The sequence below is a fragment of the Salminus brasiliensis genome, chromosome 20 (genome assembly GCF_030463535.1).
Source record: "Salminus brasiliensis chromosome 20, fSalBra1.hap2, whole genome shotgun sequence".
NCBI lineage: Eukaryota > Metazoa > Chordata > Actinopteri > Characiformes > Bryconidae > Salminus > Salminus brasiliensis.
In genome coordinates, this window is record NC_132897.1 from 6,567,432 (window position 1) to 6,594,717 (window position 27,286).

At 41.4% G+C, this 27,286-nt stretch overlaps 2 protein-coding genes and 1 long non-coding RNA gene across 3 annotated transcripts; 2 read left to right on the forward strand and 1 right to left on the reverse strand.

The window, feature by feature from the left end:
• Positions 1-4,227: 4,227 nt before the first annotated feature.
• On the forward strand, positions 4,228-10,259 carry LOC140541901 (uncharacterized). Its single transcript, XR_011977964.1, has 4 exons — positions 4,228-4,444; positions 4,736-4,889; positions 7,584-7,696; positions 7,793-10,259. It is a non-coding gene; the product is annotated as an uncharacterized lncRNA (long non-coding RNA).
• An 8,920-nt stretch (positions 10,260-19,179) lies between these two features.
• Positions 19,180-22,231, reverse strand: purba (purine-rich element binding protein Ba). The gene is made up of 2 exons (XM_072664540.1): positions 21,188-22,231; positions 19,180-20,499 (listed from the first exon to the last, which is right to left on the reverse strand). Exon 1 carries the CDS (start codon positions 22,190-22,192, stop codon positions 21,227-21,229), a length of 966 nt encoding a protein of 321 aa, XP_072520641.1. The 5' UTR covers positions 22,193-22,231; the 3' UTR covers positions 19,180-20,499; positions 21,188-21,226.
• A 776-nt stretch (positions 22,232-23,007) lies between these two features.
• Positions 23,008-26,652, forward strand: h2az2a (H2A.Z variant histone 2a). The gene is made up of 5 exons (XM_072664541.1): positions 23,008-23,556; positions 25,168-25,245; positions 25,642-25,755; positions 25,851-25,980; positions 26,213-26,652. The coding sequence occupies exons 1-5, from the start codon at positions 23,554-23,556 to the stop codon at positions 26,272-26,274; spliced, it is 387 nt and encodes a 128-aa protein (XP_072520642.1). The 5' UTR covers positions 23,008-23,553; the 3' UTR covers positions 26,275-26,652.
• The last annotated feature ends 634 nt before the right edge of the window (positions 26,653-27,286 follow it).

Below are 27,286 nucleotides of genomic sequence, written 5' to 3' on the forward strand. Positions count from 1 at the left end.
CTGCTTTGGTACGTGGAAATCTTCTGGCCGGATTTTGACAAGCGGACATATTTCATCATCTTTGTACAAGCTCCAAGGGGGAAATTAAAGAAGCAGATATTCTTGGCTGAGGCATTTCCTGCCCCTTTAAATTCCTCCATGCGCTCAGACAGCAGTTATACACAGAACATCCGGTCATTTTTAATAAATCCACCTACACTCATTGGCCACTGAAACCTGTTTGAGACTGCTTTGGCTTCGTGACGTGGTGCACAATCATGCAGAAAATAGATGCTGGGTATGAGCAAGTTATAGACATGAAGTAATGCACAAGTACTGATCAGCAACAGTACTGGAGTAGGCTGTGGCATTCAAGCGATGACCGGTGTTAATGTGTCAAGAAAACATTGCCTTACACTACTACTACCACTTCCACCAGCCTGACTGTTGACACAAGGCAGGTTGGGTGCGTCTCTGTTTACTGTGGCCTCAGTTTTTTATTTTGGTCAGAAACGGAAACTGACGTGGTTTTCTGCTATTGTAGCCCGTCCACCACACCTGACCGCTTGCATTTTTCCATTCTTCTTTGACATCTCTCATCTCATTTCTGTCTAGAACTGTAAAACTGTCGCTCACTGGGACTGTTTTCTTTATTGCACAATTCTGAGTAACTCTGAGTAAACACTGCTGTGCTGAAAATGCTGGAGTGTTTAAACACTGTGTCCACTCACTGTCCACTCCTGCCTAATTGGTCCACCTTGTAGATGTAAAGTCAGAGACAGAAGCTCATCTGTTGCTGCCAGAGATACATAGTAGAACTACGTCACTACAGTACATAAGTACTAAAATGCTGTGTCTGTTCTCTACTGGAGTCTCAGAAGGTAAATAAAAGAGTTGAGCGTCTGCCGTGTGGAGCTATTTTACAGTGGAACATAAAAACAAACCATAATATCTAACCTTTTATTAAAAAAAACCAAACAAACAAAAAAAAACTCACTGTAAAGCTCTGTTTTACCAGCGGGAGAACCGGTGCTCGCCTTTCTTTGTTTATAAACTAGCACTGAACAACCCATTCAGAACCAAGTGGAGACAAACGCTAATGCTAACACACACACAGCACCCACTATAAACCAGATATTACACACCAGTAGACCAACAACTACATATATCAGTCCAGAGTGTGTACCACTACACACACACACACACACACAGGAAGCAAGACTGTAGTGCTGTAAAGGAGCTGGAAGATGAAGGAGAGTCATACTGGATTATAAGATATTAAACACTATAAAACTGTCATTTTAAGAAAAATCTCGATTAAACTAAGCTTCCAAATGTACTCTGGTGGGGCTCATTTGAAATCTAGGTGCAGTTATGAAATTGCTCAAACACACTGCAAACTATTGTACTTTCGCTGTGTAACTGCTTTGGTACGTTGAAAGCTCTTGGCAGGATTTTGACAAGCGGACATATTTCATCATCTCTGTACAAGCTCCAAGGGGGGAATTAAAGAAGCAGATAGTCTTGGCTGAGTTCTATAGTAGAACTACATCATTTAAAAAACTACTGTATCTGTATCTACTGGAGTATTATTTTTTACTTTTACTGCACTACATATTTTGGATGAATACATCTACTCTGTTACATTGTTTATGTGCTGTTTTGTTACTTGTTACAATCCTAAAAATGGTACGAATCATTTCAAACCCACATTATTACGGCCAGAGCGGTTGATGGCACTGTCACCAGGTTTGATGAAGCCGCCTCAACATTGAGCAGAACAGTCGTGAGCGAGCATGCTGCCGTTCTTCCTCTCACTCTGCTGCTGTAGTGAGAACACTAACACTAGAGCTCTGTTATTTATTCCGAGATGGAAGAGCCACCAGAAGAAACACCATCTTCACCACCTTAAACTTCCAGTGATTGTGGCACTAATCACTTTTATACATAATAAATACTTGTATGTGTCCAAATGGCCTGAGCCATGGCTCTTTCAGCTGTAGTTGAGTTTACAGAGAGTGTGTCTGGGTGCGTCTCTGTTTACTGTGGCCTCAGCTATTGTAGCCCGTCCACCACACCTGACCGCTGCCTTTTTCCATTCTCCTTTGACATCTCTCATCTCATTTCTGTCTGTAGAACTGTCGCTCAGGGGTGTAAGCTGCTCTCCTCACTGGTTCTACAGATGAAACTCTTGTATTTGTCAGTTCTGTTCAGAACTGATAACTCATGTTCATGAAGTCTGTCTTCTACAGTCCTGTCATTCAACTACAGCCAGAGGAACTGTGACAGTCCTTAAGTCTGAGCATCTGAAAAAAAATAAACACTGATACTCAAACTTTTGACTGACTGTAAGAACTACAAAACACAGTACTGTACTTTTACTTCAGTACTTAAGTAGTACATTGTAGAATAAACTACTTGCGATACTTAAGTACAAACATGTTGAATACTTTAGTACTTCCACTGAAGTCTGGAGCTTAAAGAACACGTCTATTTAAGTCACTTTTTGATAGAGCACTTGTACTTTTACTCAAGTCTGGGTCTCTAGTACTTTATATATGTCTGTTTGCTGCAGTTTGTGTCCTATTCTCAGTCCAGAAGTGACCCTGGGATGTTTAAAAATTCCAGCAGCACCACCAATCATGCTCAAAATCACTGAGATCACATTTTCCCCCCATTCTGATGGAAACATTACCTGCAGCGGCTGGTCTGTATCTGCATGATTGCATAGATATGCATAAATGAGTAGTAAACTCAGGGATAGATATGCATATTTGAGAAAGTAAACTCATCTCAAAAACAACAAATTAAGGTGGGTGGCACTGTCACACAGCTCCAGGGGCCTGGGGTTGGGAGTTCAATCCCTGCGCCAGTCACTGTCCATGTCAGAAACGTCTGTCTGCACAGGTTTTTTCCGGGTACTTCAGCTTCCTCCTCTAATTGCCCCGGGTTATGTTTGGTACTGTGCAATTGACTGACGCTCAGTCTGATCCATGGTTGCTGGTTGCATGTACATGCAAGTAAGCCCCGCCTTTTTGCACATCACACCTGCCCTAACTACGTACATGCAGGCCTACATGTATATCTAATGCTGTCAATCTGTGCACAGGACGTGTGACTACTGTAGAAGCAAGTGCTGGCATGCTTATGGCGGTATCATGTGACACACACCTACACCTAAATTTAGGTTAGTGCAACAGGGGTGAGTTGGATTGTAATGTCTCTGATTCATGGTGAAAAAATGTTCCCAGTCAGTGACATTATGCTGTTTGGTTTGAACTCATGGCATCATAAATGACTTAATTTTCTATACATTTTCAGTGCCTTTTTAAACCCAAAAACATGACTTTAAGATGACTCGTATTTTTAATCAAAATATGAATTAAGTGGCAGCTGTGAACCTGATTTCAGTGTTGATCCAGCCTTAAAACACATTTAGACACATCTTTAACTGTAAATTTCAACCATAATAACACATACAGAAAATGGAAGCCATGCTTGTAATTTTATTGTTATTTGACCGCCTTAGAACAGTTTTTAGCCCTTTAAAAGCGGCTATATATACAAATAGATGCCAGAAAATTCAAATTCTTAAAAACTAGGAGTTTATATGACCTTTTATATGACAATAAATGACAATTTTTTAAGATAGAAATGAAATAACATCAGTTTATTTTTCTCTACAATTCTAAAACTAAAAGCAAGATTTTTAAACAAACTAAAACATATAGAACACAATATTGTTTAACCCCTTATACTCTTGAGTTGCCTTTAAGATTTTAGTCAAGTAAATTCTTCTAATTTTCTGGCGCCTGCAGTGCACATATAATCCACCAGGGGGCGCCAGAAAACCGAGTTTTTATTTTTTAATAACTATAAAAATGATGATGTATTAAATACTATGGTTTTAACATCGAAATTGTCTCACATTCATTTGAGATATTTATTTTTAATTATCACATTATATATTGCAGAGGTCTCAAAACGTACAGATAAAGATACACTTGGATATAAAGAGTTAAATGGACTCTAAACAGCTGCCAGGTGCTTGATTTGAACATTGGCCTGACGTTTGCTGGGCATTGGGCATCATTTTCAGCCATGGCAGCCAACTGATTATAGTTGAGTTAGTCTAATAGTTTTTAAATATTTTTTTTCCTGCACAGGTTTCAGTCTATGAGGGAAGTTTTGGATTTCAGTATTTAGTGAATTGCTCAATAAAGCGCTTAAAGGAAATTTTTTTTCCCTTCGTTTCCTTCGTGCCCACCCCTTTGCAGGAGCATAAAATGGGAAGGCTGCTGAGCCACAGCTAACAGAGCTCTACAGAGCTGCAGTGTGGGTCGAGAGAAGCGTTTTCGCCTGAGAAACTGCGTTTGTGTGGTTTTACTGCGACGACAAGCAGCCTGAAATTCTTGAGGGAGCACATTTCCACTGCAGACCTTCATCCACGTTTGCTACAAACATTGTAAGTAGCTAATGAACCTGACCTGTGGTGCCTTCCAGTGCGAACTCTGAGCCAGTGCCTTATTCTGTGCAGTGACTCTTAATAGATCTACATTGTGTTTTTCTCTTAAAGTGCTGAAATCCCTTTAGACCTGCAGTTTAGGACACCTGCAGGTCTAAAGATTGTCATCTGAAGATCCAGAATATGTCCAGAATACTTGTTTTTCAGTTAAAAGGACAATAAAAGGTTAAACCTCCAAAGTGAGATGTGAGAGCAACAGCAAAGTTAACCATTAGTGGTCTGATTTTCTAGCCCACTGGAAGCATGGCTCCTGTGCCTCTGTGTGACCCAATTGAGGGCCAACTGGAAACCGAAACTGGAAAGTGTGCAAAGATAGAATTCAGTAGGAGACGCTCAAGAAGCCTCAGAATGGTGGTTAAACAGTCACATGGAACTGTCCATAAAGGTAAGGAGATCAGTTTTCTGGCTCTGTGTAGATAGAGTTGCTATGTCTGTGATCAGGTGCTACACACTGCTTGTTTTCTGCAGCAATGCAGTGCTTCAGGAACAGCCAAGTGAAAAAAGAAAAGCCAAAAAGCAAAACCTTGTTGAAAGTAAAAGTGAATAATATTCAGTTCAGTTCAATTTTAATTTATTAATATAGGCTTTTCACAAGGAATGTTATCGCAAAGCAGCTTTACAGAGATCCGGGTCCTTAGTGGAGAGCCAGGTCTGGCAGTGCCAGGACAGAGCAGTTGGAACAGGGCATCTCAATACATCACAGTGACAGCAGAACAGGCTGATCCAAAGCATAGGCATCAGTACCCAACCACAAATGGACTCGCATCAGCAGCGAGTAGACAGCTGTGTTAGTATGGAAACAGGCTACATCTGCAAGGAAAACAGTAAAGTACACTGCTGGATTATCTGAAAGCTTGAGCAAAAAGGTGGGTTCGAGAGAAAGAAAGGAACCTTCCTTGAGAGGAAACAGTCCTCCTCGGGTCGATGGAAGATAGCACAATAATAGGTGTTAATGTCCTTTTGCCAGCAGGATGTGCCAAACTGTTCTTAGCTATAAAATCTGATAAGCTAAATTTACAGGCGGTTCTATTGGAAATGAAACAAATTGTAATGTAAATGATTTTAAAAATGTATGTGAACCAATCACATCATGGAGGAAAAAAATCTAAGTGAACTAATATAATGGCAAACATTTTTTTAAGTAAAAAAAAAAATCATTATGCATTATCAGGCATTTTTTTTTTTTATATACAAGGGATATAAAGTCTTTGTCAGATTTGTTATGTTAACACTCAGACCAAGATTAATCATTTGAGATGTGTTCCCACATTCAGTGTGACCCAGAATCTGTAGTTTCATTAACAACCAAACTGAAATTTTTTAGGGGAGGGAAAATAAAAAAAACCACATAAAAACTACAATCATATTGTTGCACCCTTAATTCATAAATATGCACCCTTTGTGGCTTTATGACAGTATTCAGTCTTTTTGAGTAGGAGTTTATCAATATGACACATCTTGCACAACTCTTCCTTGTTCCTAGCACTCCAGATAAGTCAGAAATGCGTGGGCATCTCCTGCGTACAGCCTCTTCAGGTCTACCCACAGATTTACTGCTCTGGCTAGGCCATTTGTAAAATTTTGATCTTCTGGCAAAGCCATTAATTTTTGATTTGGAGGAATGCTTTGGGTCATTGTTGTGCTGAAAGGTAAAATTCCTTTTCAGCTTCTATTTTTTATTTTATTTTTTTAATTTAATCTTTTTGGTGATGCAAAATGTTGCCTTTACATCAAGCATATCTAAAAGCTAAAAAGTTCAACCTTGGTCTCATCAGAGCATAACATACATTTGACAGTCTTGGATGCTCGTTTTGTAACACATAGCCGGACCTGGGTGTTTTTCTTTGTTAGAAAAGGCTTGTTAGTCTTCCCACCCGACCCCACAGCCAGACACTCAAACAATTCTGGAGATTGTCCCTGCACTACACAACCAGTGCTTGCCAAGCATTCCTGCAGCTCCTTGAATGTTGCTGTAGGCCTCCTGGCAGCCTCTCAGATACATTTTCTTGACTTCATCAATTTGACAACTGCTGTACCACATCCTGATGGCGGTTCTCACTGTGTTGCATGGTATATCCAGTTAAATGTTGATACCTTTCAGCAATCAGCTCACTTTGTGGACAATGGCTTTTGCTGTAAAACGCAGCTGAGAAAATGTACTACATTTACATGTAAGGCATTTAGTAGACACTCTTAGCTGAATTAGAACAGCTGAACTTTATATAGGGTTAATCTGAATCACATCAGATGGTGGCAGCTGTGTACTGACATGAGTTTAGATGTGATTGGGCTAATTCTGAACATTCCCATACCCTTGTATGTATGCATGCACATCCTGCTCGATAGACAGAATACTGGAGGAATGTAAGGATCTGCCCTCACTAGTTTAGATCCTATCTCACTCATCGCCATTTAAATAATATTTAAATAATAAATACTCTTTTATTACACAAAAGTAAATTACAGTGTCAATCTTGGTCAAAAATAGGTCAGTCTTTAAGCATCACAGGTTCCATTGCTATGCTGATGACACCCTGCTTTACTTACTATGAGATAAATCAAATGAGACTTTGTTTAAATAAAAAAACAGACTTAATATCTCAAATTCAGAAAAGACAAAGGTCTTACTTTTGGATCCTAATATTGATCAATGCAAAAATGGCAATACTTCTCTAAATCTAGATGTCTGAGTCTCAGTCACACCCAGCAGCACTGTTTAAAAACCTAGGGGTTGTTTTTGACTCTGTCCTCTCGCTTGATGGACACATCTATTACATAGTTCAAACTGCCTTCTTCCATCTATGTAATATTGCCAAGGCTGCATGGCTAGGTGCCTGATTTCTGCTTGAGGTCTCTTAGTAGTCTCTGTAGGGAATCCAGCTAATGTGATGTTTTCTCAGAGTGAGAACATAGTAAATGTCTCTGGATTTTAAGGACAGTATCCAGGAGCTCAAAGGATGAAAACTTGCTGATGGAAGTGTCCGTACAGTTTAAGCAGTAGCAAACCCAGGAAATCTGACATGCATGGCACATAGTTATAGCACATGAGTAATTGAATTTGTTTTGTCATTTTTCTCAGTGAGTTTGTGGATGTGGAATTTGGAACAAAACCATGTGTACTTGTCCTTCTGCTTTGAACTGAATAATAAGAAGTACTTTGCTGCAGTGAACCAAGAAGAATCCAACATTCAGGTAATGAAGATCTCTGTATCAATAACAATAAAGCTACCATAATAATGATCATTACATTTTATAAACATTTAAAATGCTTTTTTTCCATCTTAAAAGGTTGTACCACTGAAGGAACCCATCAAAAATCAGATCGACACCAAGTTCCTGTTTAAGTGGAACTCAAGTAATTCAGAAGAATGGAGAAGCCTGAGCTCTGTGGCAGAACCCAGCAAGTACCTGTCTATCTCAGACAATGCCTTCACTCTCAGTACCTCACCAGAAACTCTCTTCAAATTTAAAAATGACACGAAAATGTGCAATGTGAGGACGCGTAAGCTGCTTCCAAGACGTCGACGAACCAGTAGACCAATGTGCAGCAATTTAGCCTTCTGATTCATTGAGTCATTTGTTGCTAATCAGCACAGCACTTTGAGGTTTCCAACCCAGCCTTGTGAAAGCAGTTAGCACATCTTTACATGTAACCATGTAACAGCATTGTCTAAACTACACGTTTAGAATAACCTGCCAGCATATAGACCAGATATGGGTCTTCATTTAGAGGAGTCTGCTAATTAGTACTTTAAGATGCACCCATTGCTGACACATGTATTATATTGTGTTCAGACAGCCTGTATAATCTTGATTGACAAACACTGACTATACAAAATGAGGCTCTAGTGTAATTAATGTATTTAATGAGAATCTGGGTCAAATTGCGCATGCATTTACATTTTAACATGATAGCACTTGTAATTCCAAAGGGATTAGGTATAATCTGGATTCAGTTTCATGTGCACCTTTAGATCTACTTGCTTAAAATGTGTGGCTCCCCTAGTGCCCAATTCTTTTGAAAATTCATAGTGTAATTATGTGTCCCAACATAGACATACAAATCATTGTGGATTTGAATTGAGAATATTTACCCCGTTAAATACTTGCTGAAACCTGGTTGGTTGATAGTTGAATAACATTATTGAGGTTAAGGCTCTTAAGAAAATTCTGTCTCCCGTTTTATGAGGATTGTATGACCAGCTTAGTACTACTTCGAAAAAGTATGATTCCTAGTTGGAGTTGTATTTTGTTTTTCTGTGATTAATCTTGCATAATGGATAATAATGTTTGTAGGCCTCACAGCGTAGGAGGTAGGGGCTTAAATGCCCTTGAGCACTACATGAGTAGTGGGAGGTAGTACAGCTTATTGACCAATTTTTATACCTATGGACTGTTTCAATTGAGACAAATACATAATGTGAGTTTGTGTGCAGCAGCTCAGTGCTTGGACCCCTTTAGACATGGCATTAAATAATACATTTACTGAAGACTCTTGAATTACTGAACCAACATTTCCCTCCCCAAGGTTAGTCATTTACCCAACCCACTTGTTAGTTTTCTCCCAATCACATGTAATGCTCCCGCCACTGGCAGGGTGAGGACTGACACATGCTTCCTCTGACACATGTGCAACCAGCCACCGCCTCTTTTTAAACTGCCGCCGAGGCATCGTCTCCAGGCAGTCAAATCACTTTGTCTTGGCTGGCCTGACTGGCTTTCACTGAGGTGCTTTAAAGACTTGTTACCTTTACAGTGACCAAGCCCAGGCTTTGTCTGAATTGTGTAACTGAATATTACATAACTTTGTTGTTATTTTACAGCAGTGTTTTATTTGCTTTGCAATCTTGATGGTCAAAATATATGTTTAATGAATTATTACAGCAGCATAGAAAAGTAAAAAATCCACCCCAAGATTTAGTTTCAGCTGTCCAGGATGTTTACTTTCTGGACCTACATTTTCTAGACATAGTAGCTAAGCTGACACAAAACCTTGTGTGTTTTAAGGTGGTAGTAACTTCAGGGTCCTGCAGATGCTGTTGCACAAGGGTTATAAATACCTGTAGGATGTGTAATGGGATTCACAGATTGAGTAGAGGTGGGACAGTGCAGTCAATGTCTCGTTGGATGTGTGGAAAAAGGGATGTTGATGGGGGAGGGGGGGCAAAGTGTATGGTCATATGGGTCTACCAGCAGTGGCAGGAGTCCCCGTCTGCCGGAAATTCTCGTTAAGTTTGTGGCCGAAAAACAAATCGGACAGACGGGGACTGTGGTCAGGTTTCACAGCTTGTGAATGAATGTTCGGCACAATCAAATGCAATCACTCCTTTTTGTCAAACATTAACATCTGCTTTGCTCCCTTTTCCACACATCCAATGAGACCTTTACTGCACTGTACCACCTCTTCTCAATCTATGAATCCTGTCACACACCCCGCAGGAATTTACAGCCTGATCATCCTCTTGCCAGCTAATTTATCTATGCTCATTACTTTAAGTATCTCTATGTATTAAATTGTAAGCCTCTAAATGTGTTTAGATAAATATTATATTGGGTTTGAATATTAATCCAATTAATCTGAGTCGACTGACAGGCCTGTAGTAAGGCCCAAAGGTCAAAAGGTCACCAGATACTCTAACTTGAACAATATGCTTGTGTATTTCTGTTTTATGTCATATTTTGTAGTTGAATATGTAGTTTCACAATTTCTAGTGCCTTCTATGTGTATGTAGTAAAATAAATGTCATTTACAGCACTGACTCATTGTCTTTTACAAAGTGTGTGTCTGTGTGTGTCTGTGTGTGTCTGTGTGTGTCTGTGTGTGTCTGTGTGTGTACTTCTGTTACTAGGAATACTTCCAGCAGAGGGGGTTATCTTTTTCCTCCACATATTCAATACAGGAAAAATGGTGTGTGTGTGTGTAAGCAGTGTGTGTGTGTATGAACACATGGGCATATCTTTAGCTTCCTATAGCAACATGGCAACACTGAGGCTAAATATAGCACTGGAAACCCAGCACACACAGAGGTCTCCCTCTCTCTCTCTTTTCTGCTGTGAGTCAAACCATTCTGCCTGCAAAATCCCCCTCTGGCGCCCCCTGCTTCTGCTCGCAACATCCTTCATCCTTTTTATTTCTCTCTCTCTCTCTCTCTCTTTCTTTCTTTCTTTCTTTCTTTCTTTCTTTCTTTCTTACCTGCATGTCTCTCTTTTGAGTTCTCTGCTCACCATTACTACGCTTGTCTTCATGTTTTCAGTTGCTCTATTATTCAGTCCTGTATTTTTCTGTATCCTCTCACCCCCATTCCCTCTCCATTTTCCTCTCTCTCTCATATGCCTCCCTCTTCTGCTCTATCTCTATCCCTCTCTCTCTGCCTCGCTCTCTCACTTCGTCTGTTTCTCTTTATCTCTCTCTCCTGCTCCCTCTTACACTCTCCATTTTCTGTCTGCCTCGCCTCTCCTACTTTTGCACTATCCCTCTCTTCCCCTCTCTTTGCCTCTTTTTCTCTCTCACTCCCCCTTATTTTGCTTGTCCTCTCTGTCTCACTTTGTCTATTTTTATGTCTCTCTCTCTCTCTCTTGCTCTCTACAGAGTGTGGATTGGTGACCTTGTTGCCATGGGTAGCTTTAGATTTATATGTGCTGTAATGGGGGGGGGTACACACAAACGACTCAGCAGGGAAACCTCTCTGCTCTTTCACTCGCTCCACCAAACGGAACAGCTTCCCAGAAACGAGTAGTTCATGTCACTAGACCTTTCTTTCCTTTCACGGATGCTGAGAGGTACTCCCATTCTCATAACTCGCAATTCTTACTCCTGTATCTCGGTTTGATCAACGAAGATATATTTGAGCCTCAAAATTAATAATTAATGATAATAAATGTTTCAGCTGCAGCTAAAACTGATTAAATACTCTATAAGATGTTTGGTCTGTGGCTCTTTCACCTTAATTTGTTAATTCCCATCTGCAGGCTAGAACCACTTCTAACACACAAGGGAGGCCTTCCTAATCTAAGACTCCTGAGGCTGAGATGTTGCCAAGGTTTGAACTTATGATCTCCTGTCTCTTGACAGGCAGGCAGTTAGACAGTTGTGCCACCCCAGAGCTGTGAAAAACTGCAGATTTCTGTGTTCAAGAAAGTTGGAGATTGAACTGTGTTTTGATGTAGTGGACTTTCACAACTCTAATTCTCACAGTGCTTTCACTGTTGCTCATCAAGTGTAAGGAGATCATAAGTTCAAATCCCAGCAAGGGCTTAGTGATCCACTGTAAAAGCCTCCCAGTCTGGGCAGGTCATGTGGTCTGGGGGAATTCTAACCTGCAGATGGGAATGACAGTAAACAGATTGAGGGGGAGAAGCCACATACTAAACATCTTACACATTATTTTATGGGTTTCAGCTGCAGCTTGTTTTATTAAAGTTTCTGATGTTTGACTCAGTATCGTTGACCAACTGACATCTGACTTAACTCTGTGATCAGTTAATGCATCATTATAAGTTGACGTGACCTAAAGGTTTACAGTGATGAGTGTTCACTTTTTTGTGAGCCTTTTTGAGCCTTGGAGCACGTTCAGCATAAATGCGCATAGCGCTAGTAACAGCTCGTTTTACTACTGACTATTTATAGAAAAACTATTGACTTGGACTACATTAATAATGGATACAACAGAGTAGTTGCAGCACCTGCTCAGTGATATCCAGAGGCATTCTACAAAACAGGTGCCATTTCTATCCTCAATGTTTGATGAGACGCATTAAGCCCAAAAATTATGCCAAAGTGTGTTTCCAAAGCTCAAAGCTATTAATTAAAAGTGTTCTTGTTATCACGGCATGCAATGATCAGCAATAACATTTGCACCACCTGACTAATATTGAGCCACAAAAGATATGAGCATTTGAGGCATAGACTCCACAACACAGACCCCTGAAGGTGTCCTGTGGTGTCTGGTACCAAGACATTAGCAGGAGATCCTGAGACAAAGCACTTTTGGTAGATACTGACCACTGCATACCAGAAAAAAACTACAAGACCTGCCTGTTGTTTTGGAGATGTTCTGCCCCAGTAATCTAGCCATCAGTCTGGACCATGTCAAAGTGGCCATATGCCCATTTTTCCTGCTTTTAGCACACATCACCTTCAAAAACTGACTGTTCACTTGCTGCCTAATGCATCCATTCATTGGCAGACGCCACTGTGGATGAAGATAATCAACGTTTTTTACTTCACCTGTAGGTGGTGTTAATGTTATGGCTATTTCTTAAACAGTAACATACTAATTTTAATAATTGTTCATTAGTACATGGCCATTCCCACATGCCCACATTTGTATCACCAAATACATTTTTATTATTATTAACTTTTATGTTTGTCTTACCACCCCGTCACACCAACTTGTTTTGTCTAGAAATACTGTACTGTTGGTTTAAATGATATCACAAAGAGGAAGTGACATAATTTGACTCTTTGGAGCAGCCAGGAACAAAAACGTCCAGTTCTGCGTTGTTTATTTTTTGCATTCTTATGTTAGACAGGGTCTATCAAGCTCAACCCAACCACCCTGTCATGGAAAAATACATAGGGGAAACAAATAGTTTATGCACTATTAAGGCCAAGGTCAGAAACATGGCCACATGAAGAACTGCAGCCAATTTAGGATCAAATGTACCACCCCGTCACATTTTTTTATTGAATATGGCTTATTTTGAATATGTTTTAGCTTTTGATGAGACTGTTGAGGTGGAAATGCCACATATTTGGTAGAATGCTGCAGATTCATCAGGTAGAGATCAGGTTGAACAGCTGTTCCTTTAATGTGTAATGTTAGAACTGGCTTGGTGAAAGCTGATCCTGGATCAGACAGTCTCTAAACCGCTGTGCAAGAGCAAACCTCTGGGTCTGTATCTGAATGAACGAGTAAGTGACAGCTGTGCTGGTCAGTTCGTATCTTGTCCTCATCTCGGCGGGAGGCCACAGAATGTGAAATAATCTCCTCTGCCACTGGCACACTGCCCAGGACGGTATTACACGCCCTTGAACTGTCCTCTCCCCTGTAGCCTCTCCGGCAGTGGATATGGGATGCTTCGTGAGCGTGGCTATGCACTGTCCTCTGAATGTGAAAGCATCTCAGTAGAGGAGATTACACAGGCCATTGGGTTTCTCTGCAGAGAATAAGCTGTATGCAGTCTCTCACCACTGAATTAATGTTTCTGTTAGCATTAGCAGTATACAGGGATGTTCCAGTGATGCAGAGCTGGGTAATAGTTAGGACCTCAATCTTATGTTGAACTGTTACGTGACATAATTTAGTTCTTATATTCATTTAAAAAAGCAAAATATTCTTATATACCTACCAGGCAGTTTATTAGGAACACTGATACTAATGCTGGGTACCGCCTCCGTCTGTTCTCAAAACGGCATCAACCCATGGCATGGATTCCACAGGATCAGGAGCCCTTTTTTGCTGCGAATCTCCTGTTCTACCACATCCCAAAGGTGATGGTTATTGGGTCCAGATCCAGTGACTAGGAAGGCCACTGAAGAACACTGAACCTACGGTCATTGTCATGAAACCAGTTCTCTGAGACTTTTTCTTTCTGCCAGGGCGAATCATCATGCTGGAAGTAGCCATTAGAAGGTAGGTTAATTGTCATGGTTGGTCATGTTGGGATTGGTCATGATGGGATGCACATGGTCAGCAACAATACTCAAATAGGCTGTGGCATTCAAGCAATCATTGACTGGTATGAATGGCCCAAAATCTGCCGAGAAACCTCACAGCACCTTCAGTAGCCTAGACGGATCCATGGGTTCTTGCTGCTGATACCAAATTCTTACCCTCAGCAGATATCGAGAGTCATCAGGCAAGGCTACGTTTCTACTGCCGGTTCTCACTGCAGCCTCAGCTTTCTAGTCTTGTCTGACAGAAGTGGAACTTGACACAGTCGTCTGCTGTTGTAGCTAATCTGAGATGCTTTTATCTGAGTTACTGTCGCCTTTCTGTCAGCTCCAACCGGTCTGGTCATTTTCTGTTGACCTCTTTCATTAACAAGGTGTTTCCGTGTGCAGAACTGCTGCTCACTGGATGTGTATTTTTTACTGTGCCATTCTGACCACGCTCAAAATTACTGAGATTATATTTTGCCCCCCATTCTGATGGTTGGTGTAAACATAACCTGAAGCTGCTGGTCTGTGCATGAATGAGTAGGGGTACCGGTGTTCATAATACAGAGCTTGGTGAGTGTATATAAAACTGGATCTACACATGTAACAGTTTAGTTGTCGCTTTGGTAGTTCGGACCATGGCATATGGTGATTTGGAAGGAGACTGAAGAGAAGGGTGAGAACACTGAGAACTTTGGGCTGGAGTTCAGGCGGCTTTTGCTTGTGGTTGGGAGCCAATCCCCCCCACTCTCTTAAGGAATTAGATGAGCTAAGGAGATGACGGGGTGGTGGAGGGTTGCGAAATCAGGGCTTTAGGGAGAAATGTTTAGAAGTTTAGATCCGCTACATGATCTTGCGTTTCTATCCTAGTTTGATGTAGCTACACTTAACAAGGTTAACTGTAAGTTACTATGGTATAGAGATCATATGAACATGAAGGATCTTTATTTGCATATGACCTCTATTATGTAGGTTGAACAACATAGATAAAGAATAAGCTGTTTGATGTCCTAATATATTGCCCAGTAATATACACACATATGGTCCCTCCACATCTAATTCTTCTATTAGAACTTTCAGCTGTAATGGAAACCTTGTTGAAGTCTTGTGGCCCTCTCCAAAGTCCACACATGTTTGGAACAGACTCATGCTGGATTTGTCAATGACCTATTTTGCTTGTTTGTTCAAATACTCACATTATGCAGATTAATTACAAATAAATTCATAAAAAAGATGCTTTTACTCACATCCAAATATCTTTTTCTCAGCCATGTTGGCCAGAGAGCTGTAAATCCTGACTGGATGTCAGCTGTATCTCAAGAAATATTGGGTGAAAGGCCGCTGCTGAGTCTGCAATGTTGAAGTCCTTCCAGAAGGCCGTAGTGAAGGCACATAGAGGGCCCCAGTGATCTCTTTGACTGCAGGACCTCTAGTGCACCATTTGTGACCAAGCATATGTCTTGGGACATCTTGTGACGTCTTTGTGACCTTTGTCCTCTTTCTTAAAACCGATAACCAACAAGCAATTTCTCCTCGATTTATTTTTTTCCCCATGAACTGTATTTACATTTTAGACTGAACTAGGTCCTTTTCAGACTGGACAAGGACCAGTCCGGCAAGGTCAAATGTATGCATTCAGCTCCTTTAAGTTGCAGCCATTCCTGGCACAGATGTGCATATGCACACATATAGCTTGTCTAGTCCCTGGAGAGAAGTACTGCCAATACAATAGAACTCTCTGGAGCTGATAAACATGAACTTGTTGGCACTATGCCTAATGCCAGGTGTTCATTCACCCTTCCCTTTGAGAAACAGTAACAGTAACTGCTGTTGTTCACTGAGCAGGCTGAGCTTGCTCAGAAGGTTTCAAATAGGTCAGATTTACTACAGACGTTCATTTGTTGTTCATAAGTAAACACATAAAATCCTTCATGGATTTGAAAATTGCAGTGCTTGGCACTACAGAGCCAGGGTAGGGTTGTCCGGTCTGGGCACTACATGTGTTTTTTCCCTTCATAAGACCTCATAATACATTGACTTCGTATGTTAGTGTCTTCAGCCATAACTACAGTATCTACAATGTCTACAGTAGCATCTGTCAAATGATGGGATATACACATCAGGCAGCAAGTGAACAGTCAGTTCCTGAAGGTGATGTGGTGTTAAAAGCAGGAACAATGGGCAAGCTTAGGAATCTGAGCCACTGTGACTCAGGAACAAACTGTAATGGCTAGACGACTGGATCAGAACATCTCCAAAACATCAGGCAAATGTTGTATTGTTTTTTTCTGGTATGCAGTGGTCAGTACCTACCAAACGTGCTCCAAGAAAGGGCAACCGCTGAGCCAACGACAGGGTCACGGGCACCTATGGCTCATTGATGTGATTCATGGAGACCCCACGTCTGCTAACGTTAGTCTTTGTGCCACATACCACAGGACGCAGTGGAGCCCATGCCTTGAATGATCGGATCTGTTGTGGCATCACAAGGCGGCTTTACTCAGTATTAGTCGGCGAATTCACCCGTATTCAGTCAGCTGAACTTTACAGTTAATCTTTTCGCCGTTTTTGCGCAATGCTATTTTGTCGTCCTCATGCTTTTCATTTTCTCTCAATCTATGAATCATCACAGCTCAGATCAAAGTGTTAGGTACTATTTCCTTTTGCCTGATTGCAAAATGCAGTTTACTGGCTTCACCGCTTGTCATCATCAGCTGTTCTTTGGCAGATGAACATTATGCATATTGAAAGTGCTCCTCTGACTGGACTCTTGACCCCAGCAGGCCCAAAGAAAGCCCTGGACGGGCGTGCTGTTTCAACACATTTAACACACACTAACACTGCTTGCACATCAGCATCATACTCAGCTCCTGGTGACTCACAAACCCGGTAAATCTATCAGCCTCCAGATGTCAAATGATGACACCACTCAAAAAGTACAGGTTTCTATTCCGGACAAGCTGAGAGACACACTGTAACACAGCGGCTGTTATGCAATCACTAATACAGCAGACCTGCTCTGCTGTCCCCGACATGCTGCTCATGTCTGTGGACACTTTTGCTTGGCTAGCATTAGTTGTCTGTGTGTGCAGTGATGTAATTATACATAGGAGTTCAAATCACATTTCCATTTATCACAGTTACACCTTTCAGGACCTCTGATTTACTCTCTTTTTAGGAAACCGCTGTCAGTGATCAGAAACACTAGGCAGCTTGGTGGGTCCTATGATGGGGAAGGCAAGGGACCAATGCTACATGCACCCCCATTTCTCCTAAAGTAGCTTATTTCCAGACTTGTCTTGTGATCAAATCAAAATATAGTGACAATAATTGATCAAATGTACACTATATGTCCAAATGTTTGTGGACACCCCTGCTAATGAATGCATTCAGCTACTTTAAGGTGCAAATGCACACACACACAGCTTGTCTAGTCCATGTAGGGAAGTATTGTCAATGTGACTCTCTGGAGAAGAGGGATTAACCTATTCTCACCATGTCTAATGTCACATGTGGGCCAGAGGGGTAAAAACACCCCCAAGCATTGAACTGTGGAGCGGTGGAAGAATCTAGAATGATGGTGGTGCTCCTTTTGGAATTTGGAAGTTGGGGAGTTGTGGATGAGGTGGGGTGGTGATCATCCAACATCCTGACCTCACTAACACTCTTGTTGCTGAATGCAAACAAGTCATAGAAAGCCTTGTCTGGAGAGTACAGACATTTTTGGGATCATGTGAATCTTACAGTTGTTCTTTACATTGTGTCAGAATTTCATGATCAATGGACCAGGGTGTCCTAATACTTTTGCCCATATAGTGTATGTACGTTCAAGTTGGTGGAAAAATAACATTAAATTTGTAAGTTTCATATTGTCCCAGCAACCTTATATACAACCTTCTCAATACTGTAGGTGTTATAAATATAAATATTCAGGTGAAAATCAGAAGCGAGCTTAACCCAGTTACAGTAGTAAATGGTAGATTTTGGGGGTGGTCATGTATCAAAGCCTATTACAACACACTGATGATTAAAAAAATAAGATGCTTACAGAATGTTCATACATTCAGCACAGCTGTTACACATTAAGGTGCTTGCGATGCCTTGGCCACTTTTGGTTCCATAAAGAAGCTTGTTTGTAAAAGAGATGTGAAGGTGATCTTCATTACAATCATGGTTCTTCTATGGTGTTGCATAAAGAACCCTTTGAAGCACCTTTACTCTTAAGAGTGTGCTGTACAGTCTGCTTGAAAGGTTCCATGCTCACAAAAACAGTTTTATGAGGATTAACATTCAGCACTTTTTCTTAAGTGGGATCTGTTCAGTAAAAGGTAAAGGTGCACGTATTTGTCACTCTACAGTATACACACACACAAATGTGTCCTCTGCATTTAACCCATCTGTGGTAGTGAACACACACACTAGTGAACTAGGGGCAGTGAGTACACACACACCCAGAGCGGTGGGCAGCCAACTCCAGCGCCCGGGGAGCAGAGAGGGTAAAGGGCCTTGCTCAAGGGCCCAACAGTGGCAGCTTGCCAAGCCCAGGAATCGAACGTACAACCCTGTTATCGATAGCCCGGCGCTCTAACAGCTCTCATGGAGCCCATCATGATAAGAGCTGAGCTGTGAACAATTCTGCAGTAAAAAAACATTAATGTGACGTAGACTTCCTGTTAGGACTTGATGAAAAACAAATGTAACAGAATTCTCAGGTGGGTATTGCAGAATGATTGCCGTTGTTTTTTTATTTTTGGTAATAAGTGTACACTAGGAGGTACTAGATTTGGGACACATCTTTAGCCGTCCTTCGGACTCAATGAGCACCAGGGTCGATTCCATCTTCTTGGATTGCAACCCAGAAAGGGCTGTGGGATTATCACCATCATCTTCTTCTTCCAGTAAGTATCCCCTACCCAAGAGCTGGCCATACGTAAGCCATTAGCTGAAGGTTCCAGTAACATATTGGCACATCTTTTATTTCTTTTCCACCCACCCCCAACTCGAATGAGAGTCATTTCCTCAGCAAAGAAATTTTATTTATTGTTGAAAGGTCTGTGGAGAATTAGGTACAGCAGAACGATCTCGACTGAACAGCTGCCTTTGTCACAGGACACGGTACAGAAAAGACTAAAGTCAAAACTCAAAAACAGCGTTTAAAAGTAGTAGAAAATTACTATTGCTCCCCGGTGGTGTGTAGTATGACAAACTCTTTGCTGTTTCAAGGGCTTAAAACTAAAAAAAAACAAAAACAAACAAAAGAAAAAGGATCAAGGAAGATTTCACACACTGGATCTGACAAATGTGCAAATACAAAGTGTCACATTTAGGAAATTAGGTAACAACTTGCTCCTTATTCTCTTGAGAAAAATAAAACTTATGATAATAGATCATACAGTAATCCAAACAGGTAAAACAAAAACAAGGGAACAGAAGGGTGGGTGGTTGTAAACTGTAACAGGCATGCACTTTAATATATCATGGTAAAGAGCAGCGGACTGATGAGACTAGGCTGTTCTGGGAGGTCAAACATTGTGTGACTGTTGAAATACAAGTAATAAAAATGGAAAACCTTATGTTTTCTCGGGGGGTGACAAAAAAAACAAACAAAAAAAAAAAAAAAAAAAACATCTGCTGGCAGAAAGACAGGATACAAACTAAACTGAATTTAAAGCATCTTAAATACGGTGTCTATTTGTATTCTATAATTTTCTATTCTTATGGCCTTTCGTCCATAAGGAACATAGTAAAAGTTAAGGAAACAACAGTAAGAAATATCCCACCGGATAATTGCATCTGAGATTGGTTTAAATAAGCCTGTTCAGGAAGCATTTATAATTGATTCTATATTCCTATATATAAATATATTTCTATATATATATATTTCTGTATATCGTTTTTAAAAATAAGTCTTTAACCCCTGCTAGGTGTTTAAGTTTAATCTCATCTCGTTTCGTTTCCAGTTAATGCCTGAAAGCACTCAGTATATTCAATTCAAAAACTTCTAATTTGACAATCAATCGATCAATCAATCAATCAAAGACTGATATTGAACGACCAGTGCTTTGTACACAAATCTCCGAAACAGGCCAATGTCATTCCCTTTAAACACAATGAAACCCAGTATCCATGCTAACCTTTGCAACTTAAGAGCAAGGTCTTAGGGCATCGGTATCTTCTGAATCAGCGCAGGTTACGGCCAACTCGAGGGCTTGGTGTGCTTTGTCAATCCCCCACCATCTCTGTAAGCACACTCTCCAATAATTTAGTAAGCACGTTGATCCCTATGACAGGTCTGAATCCTGTCCTGTTCTGTTCTGTTCTTTTCTTTTCGTTCCTGACAAGAGAAAACAAGGATTTAAAAAGAGAACATAAGAAACCTCTGCTGATGCTTAAGGGAGGTGGTGAGAGTTTCATAGCACCTTTTTCTGGTTGAAATGTTCCACATTATGTGGCTTTATATACTGCAAGTGTCCAAGCTGAGGCTTGAACTGCACCCAAGAGTCCAACTTACGACTTTTAATTCAGTAATTTGATCCAAAATATGATAAATACATTAGCAAAACAAACCTGAAGAGGCTTTCTATGGAGTCCACATGTCTCTTTAACCAACTCTGGTCTTCTGTCCCATTATGGTAACACACCACAAGCACACTAAATAATCTCTTACCTTTTTTTTTTTTTAATTTTTTAATTTTTTAAGTAATACTGTACGCCCATTTGAGCTCATAAGCACACTAAGAACAGTTTGAGGGTTTTTTTTAAATGGGTAAGGGGGGTCTCCATAACATTTAAAACCGGGTTGCACCAAAAGGATCTCTCCAGACGACTAGGCCCTACTGCAGCGAGCTAGCTAGCTATAGCCAACCAGCTCATCTAGCTACACTGCTTTAAACAAGAATATTTTTTGTTTTTATTTAAGACAGTTTCTGTTTCTCAGTCATACAACTTTATTCCCCATATTTTTAGCACTAAAGTTCGTCATGCACAATTTTTTTTTTTTTTTATTATTTTTTTTTTCTTGCCTCTTGCTTGTCAAAAACACAACAGACCAGCTGACTGGATCAGTCATCGTCAACCTCGTCGCCCTCCGACTCTTCTCCTCCTCTCCTCTCGTACATCTTATCCCGCTGCCTCTCCTGTATCTCCTTCATCTCCTCGGCGTAGCGGCAGAAAGCTCCCCCAAACTTGCTCCAGGCTTTGAACGGTATCGTGATGGAGTTCCTGTAGCTGGGTTTGACCTCGCTCACCCTCAGAAACACTCCATACTTGTTGGAGCCCACGTCGAAGAAAAAGCGCTTCGAGTCCACCGTGATCGACGTGCCCTCGGGGAGCTCCCCGTAGCCCCCGCCGCAGCCCCCGCCGACCAGCTCGTCGTCCTCGCCGCCGTAGTCGTCTATCAGCTTGGCCAGCGCGTCGCGGAACTCTATTAGTCCCTGAGCCGGGAGGGCGATCGTCTGTCCGGACTGCATGCCGCCGCCGCCGCCGCCGCCGCCACCGCCACCGCCGCCGGGCACGCCTCCTCCGCCGCCGACCCCGAACCCAGGCCCGCGGTTGACGGTCTGGCGGATCCTGAGGAACCTCCCCCGCTGGTTCTCCTTCAGGTCGAGGTAGTATTTTCTGTTTTCCCTCACCAGAAACTCGCTCTTCAAGGCCCGTCGAGGCCCACCGTCATCGCCGCCTGAGGACTGAGCGATTTGCTCCGGGGTGCTGGGCCCCAGCTGGGCGTAGTGCTCTATGAAATCTCCCAGGTAGTCGCGAAACTCCGCTGCGACCGACATGGAAAGTGTCAGCCGACTTTTGGAGCCCCCGGCGCCGACCTCCGCGATCTTGATGAACCGGCCCTTGGAGTTTTGCTTCACGTCCAAGTAGAAGCGCTTGTTCTGGATGTCCAGGCGTTTGGAGGCCAGCTCCTGGGTCTCCTGATCCCGCTGGAAGTGCGGAAAGCCGCTGCCTCCACCCCCTCCGCCGCCGCCGCCACTGCTTCCACCGCGCTCACTCCCACTGTCCCCATCCGCCATCTTCACCATCACCAGGAGCTGCTCCTGCGTCCTGCGCAGCTTTACCGCTCTCCCTCCCTCACGGTCTAAAACGAGCGCAAATTCCCTCTATCTCATTGGATAAACAGCTGTCAGTTATTCAATCCAACTGCGGTCATTGGACGAGCTGGGATGTCAATCAAATTCGCAGTCCCGCCTTCCCTGTCCCGAGTAGCAGCCGATTGTCTTCATCCCATTGGATAAGCAGCTGTCCGTTACTCGAGCGACGCGCTGTCATTGACCGAGCCGTAAGCCAATCAAAGGGAAAATCCCGCCCTCGTTACGCTGTCAACGTTTGCTGACAAGGCGATTGGCTCGCTGCTCTGTCAATAGGGTTAAAAATAACAACATGAACTATAGTAAATACCCTAAATTTATGCATAATAATAAAAACCTTGCGTGAAGGCACCCTAAATTATTACATTAATTGTATTTTCTGTTTATTTTTTCATAGTTATTTATTTTCAAGCCGTGTGTACGTGTTTTATCATTTTCGTTTTACATTTTAATTCAATGAAAAAAAAAAAAAACAACTCCGGATTAAACCTCACATATTTGATCTTATCTTTAGTACAATAAGATTACTCAATTTAGCTGGATAATTTGAACCCGAAGTCAAGCCTGTTCTGTAGGGAAATAGCTGAGGAAGATTTCTATTGGACAACCCTCAACTTTGGGTTCGGGGTATCTGGCTAACGGAGAAATCCTGCGTTGTGAAATGCTTCCATATCTAGGGATTATATAGCTGGAAATAATGCAATAAGAATGAGAACTGAAATTAACATATTTTAAATATTTTATTATTTTATTATTATTATTATATAATATTGTTATAAAATATACAATAATAATAATAATAATAATAATAATAAAAGAAAACACGTCACTCTTTCTCCACAACATGGAAAATAGCTAAATCGTCTGCAAAACACACACTACCGAACAAGTCCTCACCACAGAAAAAGTGCCAATACATACAAGAATGACCTTATATCCAAGTTTAATGGCTAAACACTCTAGCTGTAGGCTAGTAACTATCACACACCCCCCAAAATAAAGTTTGTAGCCCTTCTTTTTCTGTACATTTTGGCAGTTGTAGTAAGACCCGCCTACGTGCCTGTGTGTGCGAGTGCCATTCATCGGTGGGGGGATGGTAAAGGACTCTTTAACAAGGCCTCATTTGATTGGTCTCGCAGGAAATTCGAAACAACAACGTCGCTTGCCATTGGCTGTCGTCTCTGCTCGGTATGCTTTGAGTGTTCTCTCCTAAAGGGGCTTTATTGTTCCTCTGTGTTTGAGGCGAAATTGGGTTTTAGCTCCTGAATCCACCTCCTAAACGTCAAACCGATAAAATGGTATGTTTATGGGCTTTCTATCTGTACATCTATGCGTTTTTTTTTTCTTTTCTTCCTACGGATCGCCGAGTAGTGCTTGCATGCGTGTCTGTTTTCTGTGTTGTTATAGCTAAATGTTTTAAAAGGCGTAAAACAGTTGGTTAGCTTGCCTGCTGCTGAATTCGCCGATATGGAGAACCGCACGGTTTAAAGTACGATTAATAATAAATAAAAAAAAATTAAAAAAATTAAAAAAACGTTTCAATGCTAATTTCTCGACATTTTTAAAACGGCGTAATCTCCCGTTGAGATTAGGTTAAAATATATAACGTGGCTCTCTTTTCTAGCCGTAGCTCCAGATTAGTGCGGATAGATGAGCTACAAAGAGGATGTCAATAATTTTGGCAAATCCAGGTCCGGGAAGTCAAAATCCGCGCCAGGATTTTGCTCCAACTGCCTGGACGGCTCCGCGCAGCGGAGCCGTCCAGGCAGTTGGAGCAAAATCCTGGCGCGGATTTTGACTTCCCGGACCTGGATTTGCCACCTCGACTGAGTAAATAAACGCCGCAAAGTTTGTGCTTTTCCCTTGAAAACAACTATGCTATGCTGGTTTATTGGGCCAATAATACACCCAAGTTGGTGCTAATTCAGAATAAACATGGTTTAACATCTTTACAAACGTTTGAACGTATTTTTCTCTTGGATTTCAGCAAATGCAGTTTTCTGAGCGGGAGTTGGAGCTTAACCGTAGGCTGCTGATTTAGTTATTTCATTCATTGGGAGCCAGAAAGAGGTCGCTGGTCTTTCAGTAAGCGCTGGCATATTTTAATAGGTGGCAAACTAAATGTCTAAGTAGATATTTTAAGCACTTTTAGCCCATTTTAGGTTAATAAAGGGGGGATTCTCGGAGTAGTTGCGACCCTACTCGGCGGGAAACACCGCAGTGTGAATGAGGGACAGGGGGACTGTTTGCTAAACAGACTGACTTGCTGAGCTTCGCCTACTTTAACCCATTAGTGTCTGTAAACTTTTTAAAAAGTTTTTTAAAAGATCATTTTGGGTCAAATGCTTGCTGAACTTGTCTGGGGACTAGCTTGAATATATTCTTTAAAATTTAACAATCAATATGGCTTAAAAAAGTAAGTTTGTAACGTTTGCTGTTATGTTAAATAGCTCCTTATATGGGGTTTCTGATTAAAAACAACATAGTAAATACTAAAATTCTTAAAGAAATGATAAATTATGTAATTTGTTAGAAATTTGATGCTTTTTAAAGCAATAACTACAATAACTTTTTCTGTTTACAACTTCCATATGGATGTTTTTTCTTTTTTCTTTTGAGAAAATAAATAAATCTGGGTATCTTCAGTTAATAATGCATAATAGATAATTAACACCAACAGGTTTGGTTAACTCCAATAAAAAGTAGTGCAAAAATGACTTTAGCATGTTTGCTTATTTGCAGCTGACTTATATAAACAGGTCCGATACATAAGTTGCAAAAATATCATGTCTCACTTATTTAAAGCTTATTGCTTAAATTTGAGACATTACCTGCGTTTGTTTTTGAGTGCATTTGTCATTCAGAGAAGTTTTGACTGCTACACCTGACGCCCCCTCTCTGTGTTTTAGGCCGGTGGCAAGGCAGGAAAAGATAGCGGCAAAGCCAAGGCGAAAGCAGTGTCTCGCTCACAAAGGGCTGGACTTCAGGTAAGCTGTATGACCGTGCAGTTTCCCCTACTTCCTAGAATATGTAATGTTTAGGTGTGGACCATTTAGATTACTGGAAAGTTGTGAAGCAGTGGTTGAAAAGCAGGTTTGTCGCGATTTCGGTTGACTGTCTCTTCACTTCAGCCTTTTTGTAGTTTGTGTGTGATGTGACGGTTTGTTTTTGTAATGATGCAGGCATTAAAATCGCAAGTTAGTATGATAAGAGCATGAGTTGCTGTTTGGGATGCTAGTAGTTATGATATATATACTGCTGCTGTCACATTTTTATATTTATAAATTATTTTTATAATTTATTATTGTTAATTTAAATGACATGCATCTGTTAGATTTTGCACCTGTAGTAAATGGGTTGGCTGTCTCTCCACCTGTTTGCAGTTCCCTGTGGGTCGTATCCACAGGCACTTGAAGACCCGTACTACCAGCCATGGGCGCGTGGGGGCTACAGCAGCGGTGTACAGTGCTGCCATCCTTGAATACCTGACAGCTGAGGTAAAGTTGGACACTTTTTACAGGGCTGTTTTTTTTTTTTTCCTCCCTAAACCGGATTGGCTTCCATAGTTGATTGACGTTATATATATCCTTAGGTGCTGGAGTTGGCAGGGAATGCCTCCAAAGATCTGAAGGTGAAGCGTATCACTCCCCGCCATTTACAGCTGGCCATCCGTGGAGATGAGGAGTTGGACTCCCTCATCAAGGCTACCATCGCTGGTGGCGGTGAGTTGGGATGCTTTCGGGCTTGGAATTGTTACTACTGTTGTGGAGCATTTATATACATATTAGTTAATGCACTGAGGAGTAATGGCTCTGTGTTGAACTCGGTTTGGCTCAGATGTTTTTTTCCATGGTTTTATTAAAAAAAAAAAGAAGTTAATTTTCTTTTAAGAGAAATGAGAATATGTCCTATTAAAGAGGATGGAGAGTAATCTTGGATGTTTTGCTTCTGTAGGTGTGATCCCTCACATCCACAAGTCTCTGATTGGCAAGAAGGGCCAGCAGAAGACTGCATAATCACCATCGTCATTGCCGTGGTGACCTGGACTCAAGGACTCGCGTTTGGACTGTGACCAGATCAGCTTACGTTCATTTATTCATCCTTTTTTGTTTTGTTTTTTTCTTTACATTTTTTTCCTTTATTTTCTTTTAAATTAATGTTAATGTTGTACTAGCTAACCACCAGTGATTTTGTTAGGTTGTGTTATTGTTCTCTACAAAATTAGTTTAAAACAGTTCTTCTACCCCCACCCAACCCCCCAAAGCTATTTTAGAGAGACGTGCAGGAATTGTGATCGTCCTGTTGTGAAAGTGAAATTAATTTGTTTGATTGGCCAGAGCTATGGAAGTGTTTTATACTGAAAAATGGAACCGATAAAAAGTTTTTTTACAAAACTGCTTCTTGTCATGTTTCGTATAATTCCAAGAAACCCCAACCCCAACACCCTACAGTTTCTCCCACTATCCTCACTGGTGGCTTGTGTGTACTATGTGCTGTCTTATGCTTATTGTGTGCAGGAACACAGGCGCTGGGTTATTGCCAGCTTTATCTAAACTAACAGGGGATTAGGACTTGGGTCCAGGTCTAACATGTGTTTTATGTGTTCAGCCAGGAAGTGTTTGGTGTCCAAAGTGTGCTTCTTTAGTTTTTCACTGGAGTTACAAGCCATTGACCCAGACCTCTAGGATATTGGCTCCAACCCAAAATTAAAGAACCAAGCATGTCTTGGCTGATTAATTATATAAGTAAGGGAATATAAGTGGTGGTTCAGCGGTTAGAGCGCCGGGATATCGATAACAGGGTTGTGGGTTCGATTCCCGGGTTTGGCAAGCTGCCACTGTTGGGCCCTTGAGCAAGGCCCTTTACCCTCTCTGCTCCCCGGGCGCTGGAGTTGGCTGCCCACCGCTCTGGGTGTGTGTGTGTGTACTCACTGCCCCTAACACATGTGAGTGTGTGTTCACTACCAGATGGGTTAAATGCGGAGGACACATTTCGCTGTACAGTGTACAGTGACAAATACGTGCACCT

Excerpts from the sequence above, each read along its gene's own strand:
- purba (XM_072664540.1), bottom strand. The coding sequence starts at position 22,192 with ATGGTGAAGATGGCGGATGGGGACAGTGGGAGTGAGCGCGGTGGAAGC.
- h2az2a (XM_072664541.1), top strand. Across the intron at positions 25,246-25,641 it reads CACAAAGGGCTGGACTTCAG|TTCCCTGTGGGTCGTATCCA; the intron begins GTAAGCTGTATG and ends ACCTGTTTGCAG. Across the intron at positions 25,756-25,850 it reads TTGAATACCTGACAGCTGAG|GTGCTGGAGTTGGCAGGGAA; the intron begins GTAAAGTTGGAC and ends ATATATCCTTAG.